This window comes from Trachemys scripta, chromosome 9, assembly GCF_013100865.1.
Source record: "Trachemys scripta elegans isolate TJP31775 chromosome 9, CAS_Tse_1.0, whole genome shotgun sequence".
Classification (NCBI taxonomy): Eukaryota; Metazoa; Chordata; order Testudines; family Emydidae; genus Trachemys; species Trachemys scripta.
The window spans coordinates 54,743,335-54,755,434 of NC_048306.1; the positions used below are offsets into that span (position 1 = coordinate 54,743,335).

At 46.2% G+C, this 12,100-nt stretch overlaps 1 protein-coding gene across 7 annotated transcripts in view; it reads right to left on the minus strand.

Moving 5' to 3' along the window:
- The window catches only part of ARMC8 (armadillo repeat containing 8), a 211,732-nt gene that overhangs the window by 193,912 nt on the left and 5,720 nt on the right, over positions 1-12,100 (minus strand). For 6 of the 7 annotated variants that reach the window (XM_034781365.1, XM_034781367.1, XM_034781364.1 and 3 more), the window contains one exon: positions 7,923-7,994. In XM_034781365.1, the coding sequence (XP_034637256.1) occupies positions 7,923-7,994 (72 nt within the window). Of the gene's footprint in view, positions 1-7,027; positions 7,107-7,922; positions 7,995-12,100 lie in introns of those variants that run through there. The other variant, XM_034781368.1, reaches the window with a different exon arrangement.

The window sequence follows — 12,100 nt, forward strand, 5'->3', positions numbered from 1 at the left end:
GCATTCACCCACGAAAGCTTATGCTCCAATACATCTGTTAGTCTTAAAGGTGCCACAGGAGACTCTGTTGCTCATTTTTCTTAGCATTCTCCACAGATTAAATGTCAAGGAGTGAACACAAATGGCAACCTAACTTCAAGGAATCAAGCCAGCATCCTACGTGATCATTTCATGGCCTCCATATACATTATTAAACTTATCCATCTTTTTTTTGTTCCTTGCGGTGAACAGCTGAAAGGTGTTCATCTTAAGAGCCCATTCACCTAGATTGATTTAACTCAGTTAGTCTTCCTCAGTGATTTCCTTTATTACTACCAAGGGAGCTGGTTGCAGCCGCCAGTGGAGAGACTCGAGGATGTAAGAGGGGAAGGTAACTATTGCGTCCAGTGGGTCCCTGCCCGGCCTGTGCATCCATGCCAACCATGCCTGGAGGGGCCAAAGGCATAACCTGGCATGCTGGACCACATATGCGCAGGCTGCCATATGCCCCAATAGTTTCATGCAATTTCTGGCCGTGGTTGTGGGAAATCGGCGAAGGTTTTCAATAATGACTGAGTGCTTGAATACGCAGCTCGAGCAAGAACGCCCTGGCCTGCATGGAGCTCAAAAAAGCTCCTATGAATTCTATTCTCTGCGTCGGGGCCAGTGTGGATTTGGGCACATTCAATATAAGGCCCAGCCTGCAGAATATGGCCCGGGCCAGAGACACATGCGCTGTGGCCCGTGCTTGCGACCTGGCCTTGATGAGCCAGTTGTCCAGGTACAGGAACACTTGCACCTAATGTTTGTGGAGGAAGGCTGCCACGACCGCCATACACTTCGTGAATACTCAGGGGGCTACTGAGAGCCCAAACGGGAGCACCCTGAAATGGTAGTGCTGGCCACTGACCAGAATCTCAGGAATTGTCTGTGAGCTGGGATAATGGATATATGGAAGTACACATCTTTCAAGTCAAGGGCAGCGTACCAGTCCCCCAGATCCAAGGAAGGAATGATGGCGGCATGCAAAACTTCACTTTCCTTATTAATATGTTGAGGTCTCACTGATCCAGGATAGGCTGGAGCCCACCCTTGGCCTTGGGGATGAGGAAATAACGGGAGTAGAACCCCCTTGCCCCTGAACTCCTGAGGAACCTCCTCTATTGCCCCTAGAGCGAGGAGTGATTGCACCTCCTGCAAGAGAAGTTGTTCGTGAGAAGAGTCCCTGAAGAGGTACGGGGAAGGGTGGTGGGAGGGAACAGAATTGGATAGAATATCCCACTCCTACCATGTTGAGGACCCAGCGATCTGATGTGATCTGTGACCAAGCCCGGCAGAAGTGGGAGAGTCAATTCACAAAGGGGGGAGGGGGAGCTGTTAAGGATCCAAGACTGAAACTGATGCTCCGTCCTCGGGCGCATCTTCAAAAGCTTGGCTTCAGGCCAGGGGGCTATTTGGTCGAACCCTGGCCTTGGCCTGAGGACTGTGGCAGGCACCTCCTATTATTTCTGCCCCATCTCCTTAACAAGTCTCGCCCAGGAGGCCCAGAGTAGAAGCAGGATGGGAGCTGAGGCTTAAACTGCTTTCTTTGAGGTGTAGGGGTGTGGATCCCCAAAGACTTCAAAGTCACCCACGAGTCCTTAAGGCTGTGCAGACAAGAGTCTGTATTTTGGGCAAACAGGCCTGCAGTGTCAAAGGGGAGGTCCTGAATTGTGTTCTGGACCTCAGGTGGTATCAACACCTGGAACCACACACTGCACCTCATTGTAATGGCGGTGGCCATAGTCTGAGCCGCCGAATCTGCCACCTCTAACGCAGCCTGGAGGGAGGTTCTGGAGACCACGGTGCCCTCCTCAAGGAGCGCGCTAAACTCTTTGCGCAAGTCAGTCGGGAGCAACTCCTGGAACTTTGTCAACTAGCTCCAAGAGTTGAAAGCATAGTGGCTGAGTACTGCTTGCTGGTTGGCCACTCGAAGCTGGAGCGCCCCAGTCTAGTAGATTTTTCAGCCAAAAAGGTCCATCTTCTTAGCGTCCCATGACTTAGGCGCAGGACCTGGCTGTCCTTGCCACTCTTTGTGATTTGCCGCATCGACCACCAGAGTCCCCGGCTGTCTGAAAAGGTGAGCGTACCCTTTCTGCAGCATAAAATAGCGTCTTTCCACTCCTTTAGCAGTGGATGGTAGAGAGGCCGGAGTCTGCCAGAGCACCTTAGTGGTGTTTTGGATTGTTCTTATTAGGGGCAAGGCCACCGTAGAAGGACCCTCCGGGGCAAGGATGTCCACCATTGGGTCAGACTCCTCCATGACCTCCTCTGCTTGGAGATTGAGGTTTAGGGCCACCCTCCTAAGAAGGTCCTGGTATCCCTTGGTGTCCATCGCCGGCAGGGTGGTGGTGGTGCCTTCCACCGCCTCATCTGGTGAGGAAGAGGAGAAGCCCCATGGGATAGGGTCTTCCTGTCCTTCTGGAGGCTGGATCAGGTACCTCAGAGCCTCCTGTGACTAGAAATGGCGCTAGTGTCACTGATGGCGCTGGTTCGGGTGCTGCATCTGAGCGTGACAGCCCAGAGTCCGTCACGTGTGGGGTCCTCAGGAGCCCGGGGGTGTGGCGAGCCAGTGACATTACTTGGGGGGGGCGGGGTACGGGGTGCAGATGCCACCAATGCTGGCCTGGAGCCCTGACCCCAAGCCTGATGGTAGGCCCAAGTGGTCCAAAACAGCTATTGTACTGGGCTCTGCCACTGGGGTGGCTAGGCGACCACCGGTGCAGAGGATTCCACTGATCTGTGGTGCAGGGCTAGTGCCAGGAGCGGTAGTGGCTGTGTCAAGAGACAGAAGACACTGCGTCTGACTCGGACGAGTAGTCTGTGCCCGACCACGGGGAGGCAGAGCCCAATGGTGCCAGGGAGCGGTGGCATAACATCATAGGCTTGCCACGATTATGAACTAGAGGCAGTGCTACCATTGGCGCCGCAAAGAGTGCCGGAGCCACATGCGGCGCCGGGATAGACACTGCAGCCGGTGCCACCGAAGGTCGTGCGTCGTCGTGGCAATGAGGTCCCGCGCTGCCTCGTAGGTATCCGGCGTGGAGGGAAGGTCAAGTTCTTCCTCCAAATCCTCCAAGTTGGGGAGTCCACTAGCACCAGACTCAACAGGCCTCCAATTGGGTCCAGACCATGGGTGTCCCACCGGAGGACGCACCCTGTTGGAGTCCCCTCATAGCTTCTTAATGGGGGAATGACCCCTCCGCCTTCTTTTTCTTATGCGGCACTGGGGAATGTGAGCGGTGACACCTGGTAGCACTGGCCTTATGAGTCAGGGAGCGGTGCTGGTGCTCTTTAGAGGAGTCCTTCCTCAGTTCCGGGACATCCCACCGATGATGCCGGTGCTGCTTCCAGTGCCGGCTGTGGGCGGAAGGCCAACTGCATCAGGAGGAGAGCATAGTCCCGCTCTCTCTTAGTCCCGGGTCTAAAGCTCCTGCAAATTGGGCAGTTATGTGTCTGATGGCCCTCTCCTAAACACTTGGGACAGGCAGCGTGCGGATCGCCTGTGGGCTTAAGTTTTGCACACCTCTTGCACACCTTAAACCCGTGCAACCGAGGCATGCCCCGGTGCCTGGGGAAACTAGGGTGGGAAGAAGCCCCCCGAAGTAAGTCCAACTAACTACAAACTACTATATAATGAACTAACAACTAAGAAAAGGGAACCACTAGGTAGGCACCTGTGAATGCAAGAGACTCAGCTGCTCCAACGACCGTCACTGGCGGTAAGAAGGAACTGAGCAGGCGGCAGGGACCTATATACACTGCCATAAAGGCGCCACTCCAGGGGTCTCCACAACTGACCCAACCGGGTACCACTAGGGGGAAAACCTTCAGACGATTATGCATGCGGCACACACACACCCCTATTGGAATGCACATGAGCAATCACTCAAAGAAGAACTTTAAGGTTTCTTTCCATCAAGAAGCACGGTTTTTCTGCTTTGTTTAAGCAGGGGCAGTTCACACAGGCTGCTACTGCTGTGCAGTCTGTCTTCAGAAGATGACAACTGGGATTTGTTTCTGAAAGCCAATGTGGATCTGTTCCACAATAACAACATATAAATTTCTTTCCATTAGGTACCAGACATCTTGTGTAGTTTTCAAACTAAGCACTTTCCCCACATCATATAAAACTATCATCTATGATCAGATACATCCCAAGAAGATTTTGTAGGGGCGTCCCATTCGTATCTGGCCAACCCACTGTTTGTAGCATCTCTTCACTGAGACTACGGATGCACCAGCATCTCCAACTGCATCCCAAAACACAGTAAAATCTGCTCTAAAGATTTGCGATGTAACTGGACTGGGGGAGAAGAGGAGTGGAGGAACCTTGACAAGATACAACAAAGCCCAGTAGAGAGGCAAGTGATCTCACCTTGACCATTTCCTATATGTGCACAAAATTAATGAGCTACTCCAGCTGGAACTTTTGGTAGTAGATGTGAAGAAAAGTATTTTGCACCTCTATATTCACCAGAAAAACCCTTGGTCTGAGGTGTGACAGGGGGGACCCATGAGATTCCATTTTAATTTTTGACAATGGACTAATGAACTAACTAGTTTTGTAGTTTTAGATGAGTGTCCCCTTTGTTTTTTGAGAAATGGAAAAAAATTAAGGATGCTCCTAAGAAATAATCAGGATGGGAGAATTAGTAAGTGGCTCCTTTGTCAAGAAGATAAATTGAAAACTTGCCAAAAGAATGCTTAGGGAAGAACAGGGAAAGGGACAGAAAATAATTACATTGAGGAAAGAAGAGGCTGGGGAGATTTTATTTATATATACTATGGGCAAATTGATTCTCTCCATAGTGACATGAGGGGTATGTTACAGAATTCTTCTACCTGGCTATCCAGCGTGGGAGGGAGAGAAGAATTCTCTAACATACCCCCCATGTCACTATGGAGAGAATCAATTTGCCTTGAGTAACTGCAGTCCAATTTTTTTTTTGGGGGGGGGGAGGGAAGGGGGGAAGAGGGGGAGGTTTGAAATCAGCTCCTTAATTTACCCTACTGAACAGAGTGAACTGACATTAAGGGGATACTTATTCTGACCCCTACTCTGGGAAGGCCTGGCCTGCTGGCTGGATTTCCTAAAGGAACTGGACTGTAAAGGTTCATTGGGGACTTTGATTTGGAATTCATTCTTTTTTTTTTTTTTTTTAACTTAAATTTCACTACCACATTATAGGAAGCAAAACGAGTCTTCCAAGTAGTATTCTGTGATCTGATTTATCCCTGTCTAAGAGGCCCTGGGGTGATTATATCAGCCTCTAAAGGGACAGAGGATTATTTGGGGGACACTGCCATTGAATGATCCAGCCAGGGAGAAAAGTCTTCCCAGGGGTCTCCCAGTCCAACTTATATTTATTAATAAACATGGCCCTAAAATCCTTAATATATGATATTTCCCAGCATTATCTTTACCAAAATTACTCATTGGGGAATTCTGCACCACCGCGCAATGCAGAATTTTGCAGAAATGAATGTTGTGCGCACAGAATTTCCTTTCTCCCACAGGTTTCAGAGTGGAAGCCGTGTTAGTCTGTATGAAGTAGTTTTAGCCCACGAAAGCTTATGCTCAAATAAATTTGTTAGTCTCTAAGGTGCCACAAGTACTCCTCGTTCTTTTTGCTTTCCCCCACAGAAATTAGCTGCAGCGCTGCTGGCCGCCACTAGGGGCCACTGGACCCGGCAGAGCCCAGCTCACACATAGAAGACACTGCTGGGGGGAGGGGGAGAGAACTAGAGCTGTGGTTCTCAAAGTTTTGTACTGGTGACCCCTTTCACATAGCAAGTTTCTGAGTTCGACCCTCCTTATAAATTAAAAACACTTTTTAATATATTTTAACACCATTATAAATGCTGGAGGCAAAGTGGGGTTTTGGGTGGAGGCTGACAACTCGCAATACCCCATGTAATAACCTTGCGACCCCCTGAGGGGTCCTGACCCCCAGTTTGAGATCCCCTGAACTAGAGGGTTCCCGGCAGCTGCAGTTCCCAGCTTCCCCTGAGGGAAGGAGACAGCAGCACGCAGGAAACTCCATGAAAGCCTGGGACCAAGCATCAGGCTGTTTCTCCCTCTGAATCCCTGGGCTCTGGGGTAGAGGGGGGCAGGTGTCTGGGCTGGTGGAGCCACGGCTGGGCTCTGGGGCGGGGGGAGAGGGGGCAGGTATCTGGGCAAGGGGGCCCCCCCATGACTGGGCTCTGGGGGGAGGGGGATTGGGTATATTGTCTGGGGAGGAGTTCCGTGGCTGGGCTCTTAGTGGGAGGGGCTGTGGGTGTCTGGCCCCCTGGCTGAGCCCTGGTGGAGTGGAAGGGGACAGAGAAAGAGGAACTAGGTTTCATAGGGGTTTCTTTAACTCTCTACTCCTGGGAGAATGGGGGGGAAGAGAGAGTGTGTGTGTGTATATTGTTACAGACATACTTGCTAACAGGTATTTTGAAATAAATTACCAAAATAATTGAAACTGGCATGATTATGTAGTATTATTTTGACAAATAAAATCTGCACAATTTTAAAATATAGTGTGCAGAATTTTTTTTTTTTTAGCACAGAATGCCCCCAGGAGTACAAAATGAAGACAGGCAAGGTCTTTTCCCTACAGGTTTATCAAGATAAATGGAGAATCTTTTTCTAGTTACAGGATGAATCTTTAGGATCCTCACAACATATTTTCATGACATTGAGGATCTTGGCAGACTCTGGAATTTGGGATACAGACTCTGGAATTTCAGTATCAGGCTCAGAAGAAGGGGGATCTCCCCATCCTCTGTAGCCACAGCAATAGCAGAGGATGGGAAGATACGGGGCAAACAAAGGCTTGTAAGTTCTGCTCAGTTTGAAGGAAAGCCAGATTCAAAAACCGGAGAATAGATACACCTGTTAGAAGGGTCAAGAGGAAGAGTGCTCTGCCACAGGGAGAACCCCGGGGGCATCTTTTTTGGGGGGGGTCTTCCTTTATGCTATTTGCATTTGGTAAGGAGGGAAGGAAGAGGGAAAGTTCACCAGGTTTTGGAGAGCCTTTTCATCAGTGTAAACTCCTGGGAAATCTGGAAGACTACCGTCACCCCACAAGCTCACCATCCTGCCAGGGAAGAGCAGATAGGTCCTGTTAATGCAAACGACTTTTTCATGAGCCACCAGAACCTGCCTCAGGAGGGGGGACCAGGACCTGAGTTGGGACCAAGAGTGGGCTGCACAATGACAGTACAATTGGTGCACTCTGTTCTTCCACATATTCCCTCTCCTGTTACCTTGCTGCAGCTAAAGGCTGAATGACAGCCAAGGCTTGTGGAGGGGAAGGGAAGAGTCACAAAATGACAATTTCTCATTGGATACCAGAGAAGCACAAAAGAAGCATCCCATTAATTTGCACCAGTGGAACCAGGAAGCATTAACACTTGCTGAAGCAATAAGCTGGTGATACTGTGAAATTACTTCTTTATTTTTGTTATTCTTCGAACTGGATAAGGGACAGAAACTAAGGTTATATTTGTGTTTATTACATTATTGCTTTAGAATGGTACCTTTAATGTAAAATTGCAAAATTCTGCTAGCCATCTCACCAAGTGATTTGCTACAGCATGGGAGTAAAATATAATCACTTATCTATCATCAATGTTGTAAAAGTTGGAAATTAGATTTTGTACTTAGGCTGGTAGGCTTTCATAACAATATGCCAAGGCTGCTTTAATGAATTCCTTAACATTCCAAATGAAAAGCATATTTACTCAATCACCTGTTCTGTAATACATGAAGTTAGATATTCCAAGTCTCTCAAAGTTACATTAGGGAAAGTAATCAGCTTTCAAAATCAGGTCAAAAGCAGTGCCTGTGATGTAGAGATCTTTATCCCCAACCTATTGTGAATCAGTGAAAAGGAGAGTAGCAGAGGACATACCTTGGAACTGCTCCCAAAACAATCAAGTTCGCTTTTTGTTTGTTGTTTCCAATTACAGCATTTTTCATATCTCTGTAAATCCAGAAAGAAAAACAAATCCTGGTAAATTATGCTGAGGTACTAAGTAAATTTTATAGAATTGAGCCCTGTTTCCACAGATTTTATCAAAATCTTTCAGATCTCCATGCTGCACCTACATGGCTGAACACTGCTTCAGGACACAGTATTTTCCAACATCTTTGGCCACAAAACCCAGATCTCCAGGTTTCCACTATGCCCCAACTCATTCAAATGAGCAAAAACCCACACCACTTCATGTTAGAATCACATGTGGAAGTGAGTCATTACTGATGAAGTCAGATGGACCACTTGATCATACCCACCCACTTCATCCAGCATCTAAAATAAGTCAGCTGTGGGGAAAACATTAAACCTCAGTAATGTGAAATCATAATCACTGTTCTGATGGGAGCAAGGAAAAGTCACTTCTTACCAAGGGAGAGAGAAAGGATAGTCCAGTGATTAGGGTGCAAGCCTGGGACCCTGGAGACAAGGGTTCAACTCCGTGGTCGGCCACAGGCTTCCTGTATAACCTTAGTGAAGGTTACAACCTGTATGCAAGAGACAAGGTGGGTGAGATAATATCTTTTGTAGGACCAACTTCTATTGGTGGAAAAAAAGCTTGAAGACCTCAGGTCTTCCAGCAACGGAAGGTGGTCCAATAAAAGATATTATCTCACCCACCTTGTGTGTCTCATATCCTGGGATCAACACTGCAAACAATAGCCTCTATGCCTCAGGTTCCCCAGCAGTAGAGTGGAGACAACAGCACTTTCCTACCTCACAGGGATGTTATGAGAATAAATATATTAAGAGACTGTAAGATGCTCAGATTGTATGGTAGTGGGGGTTAGATAGTACCTAGGATAAGAAGGCAGGACTACTCCAAACAAGAGGTAGCTGTCTAATATAACAGTTCTACATCCCAGCCAAGCTCCTGATGAAATGCGTAGTTTGCAATCTAATATGGTGCAGAAAGTTATTTTGTATACTAAAAACCATAAAGCACCCACTTGGATTTTTTACATTAGTTGCTTTTATTATACACATGATTCTCAATGAGTTTCAGGGAAGACCAGCAGTCTGTTACATTACCAGCTTACAGACAACTCAATAGAACAAATTTCTTAGCTTCTCTAAAACTGTATCAAGATTTAAATGAGCTTAGACTTTGCAAATGCAGAAAGCAAAAAAAAATTCATCTGACTATTCAAAACCCTTCTAACTAGCAGAAAGGCAAGACACACAAGACCTCTAAGTTCAGTTCATGCATTTCACAACTCTAACCTTTCAGTAGTTAGATTAAGTAACACTGTACCCCAAAGTTTTTCAAATGGTTTCTCATCTTCAGTGTTCACTATTAGAGAGTTCTCTATCCAAAGCAATGTTCAGATTGCCATTAAGGCCCTCTATTTTCACTCACTCACAGTTTTTTCAATAAATTCTCTCTTTACAGCCAAAGCGTTCCCATGTTGGACCTTTTGGGGGATTTAGATAAGAGCAAAACAACTCAAGTGCCTTAAAAAAAAACAACCCACACATTAAAATAAACTTTAGAAGATTAAGAGTGTGTGTGTGTTCCTAACTGAAGGCTAGTCACCATGCCAACTAAGAAAGAGTTAGTGTTAAGAAAACAATATTCGCAACAGGTGTACTAAAAAGTTTCCACCAAGCTTACAGTTACAGTGCAATCCATGGAATTATATATTTACAGACACAATTTTAATTGGATTTGCTTGTCAGTTTGTGTTTGCTTTTCTCTATACCGCTATTTAAGCAAGGTCAACAGAAAGATTAGTGTTTTCATCTCTTCCTGATTTCCGCCCCCCCAAAAGCCAGGAAAAAACAAAGTGTGTGTGTGTGTATATTATATATATATATGCGCGCGCGCCTGCCTCTAGTTGACATTTTGGAAAGCGTAAGCAAAAGTTGTTCAGTCATATCCAAGAATGAAGGGAAATATACATTTTACCTGTGCTAAAAAAAGTTTCCCAAGTTTAATTCAGAAGCATTAGCACCTACAGGCTTTGGAACATGGACTTGAAATTTGGTGGTGTTTGCATTAGTGTCAGATGTGCCTGACTTTTGCTTTCCCTATGAAAAATCCACCCAAATTTGACCAAGTTATATGCAGATGCTCAGAGCTTTGTTAGAGGCTGGCAGCTCTGTTCTCCAAAGAACCTGCCTGCAATGAGCATGCTCCACTAGGGTGACCAGACAGTAAGTGTGATACATCAGGACAGGGGCTGAGGGGTAATAGGCACTTATATAAGACAAAACCCCATATATCAGGACTGTCCCTATAAAATCGGGACATCTGGTCACCCTATGCTCCACCCACACACAGCTCCTATGTCCCTAGTGGACACACAAATCTCACTGAGGCCTGTGGCTGCTGCAAGTGCTCAGCATATCTTCTTCATAAATTCCAAAGCCAAAAGGGACTACTGTGATCATGTAGTCTGACCTCCTGTGTAACACAAACCATAGAATTTCCCCAAAATAATTCTTAGAGCATATATTTTAGAAAAACATCCAATCTTGATTTAAGAATTACCAGTTATGGAGAATCCACCATAACCCTTGATAAACTGCTCCACTGATGAACTACTCACTGTTAATTTACACCTTATTTCAAGCCCGAATTTGTCTGGCTTCAACTTTCAGCCATTGGGTTGTGTTATACATTTCTCTGCTAGACTGAAGAGCCTATTATCAAATATTTGTTCCCCATCTAGATAATTATAGACTGTAATCAAGTCACCCCTTATGCTCTTTGTTCAGCTAAACAGATTGAGCTCCTTCAGTCTGTCACTATGAGGCATGTTTTCTAATCCTTTCATCATTCTTGAGGCTCTTCTCTGAACCTCTCTAATTTATCAACATCCTTCCAGAATTGTGGAAAACAGAACTGGACACAGTATTGAAGCAGCAGTCACACCAGTGCCAACTACAGAGGCAATATAACCGCTCTAGTCCTACTCAAGATTCCCCTGTTTATGCATTGGCTCATTTGGCACAGTGTCCTACTGGGAGCTCCTCATGTTCAGCTTGATTATCCATCAATATCCCCAATCCTTTTCAGAGTCACTGTTTCCCAGGATCAGAGGGGTAGCCGTGTTAGTCTGAATCTGTAAAAAGCAACAGAGGGTCCTGTGGCACCTTTAAGACTAACAGAAGTATTGGAGCATAAGCTTTCGTGGGTGAATGCCCACTTCATCAGACGCAAGTAAGGGAAATTTCCAGAGGCAGGTATAAATCAATATGGAGATAACGAGGTTAGTTCAATCAGGGAGGGTGAGGTGCTCTGCTAGCAGTTGAGGTGTGAACACCAAGGGAGGAGAAACTGCTTCTGTAGTTGGATAGCCATTCACANAACAATCTGAAGGGGAGGTGGTGCCCCTCTTATAACTTTCAGCTGAGTGTTGCAATGCTAAGTCCCTTTGTGGATCTAGCCCACAGGCTCAGATTTTTAAAGCTATTTAGATGTTGCTCTGCTAAGCATTACAAAGCATAAATGACTTTGTTTCCTAAGTCTGAATTTCAAAATTGACTTAGGCTCAATTCCTCAAAGATATTTAGGTGCCAAACTCCAGTTGATTTCAGTGTGGGTTAGGTGCCTAAATATCTTTGAGGAGCTGGATATTAGGAGTCCAAGTCTCATTGAAAGTTAATGGAACATAGTCAATGAAACCCAAGTCATTTAAAAAGCAACAGAGGGTCCTGTGGCACCTTTGAGACTAACAGAAGTATTGGGAGCATAAGCTTTCGTGGGTAAGAACCTCACTTCTTCAGATGCAAGCAGTGAGGTTCTTACCCACGAAAGCTTATGCTCCCAATACTTCTGTTAGTCTCAAAGGTGCCACAGGACCCTCTGTTGCTTTTTAAGAGATATCAAGTTAGTTTAACAGGATTTATTGTCCATAAACCCACGTTGATTGGCATTAACTATATTACCCTCCCTTTAGTCTTTATTCATCCCACATCAGCTGCTCCATTATCTTGTTTGGGGTTGATGTCAGACTGACAGGCCTATAATTACACAGGTCATCCCGTTTACTCTTAAAATATTGGCAAATTAGCTTTCTTCCAGTCTTCTGGAACTTTTCCAGTATTCC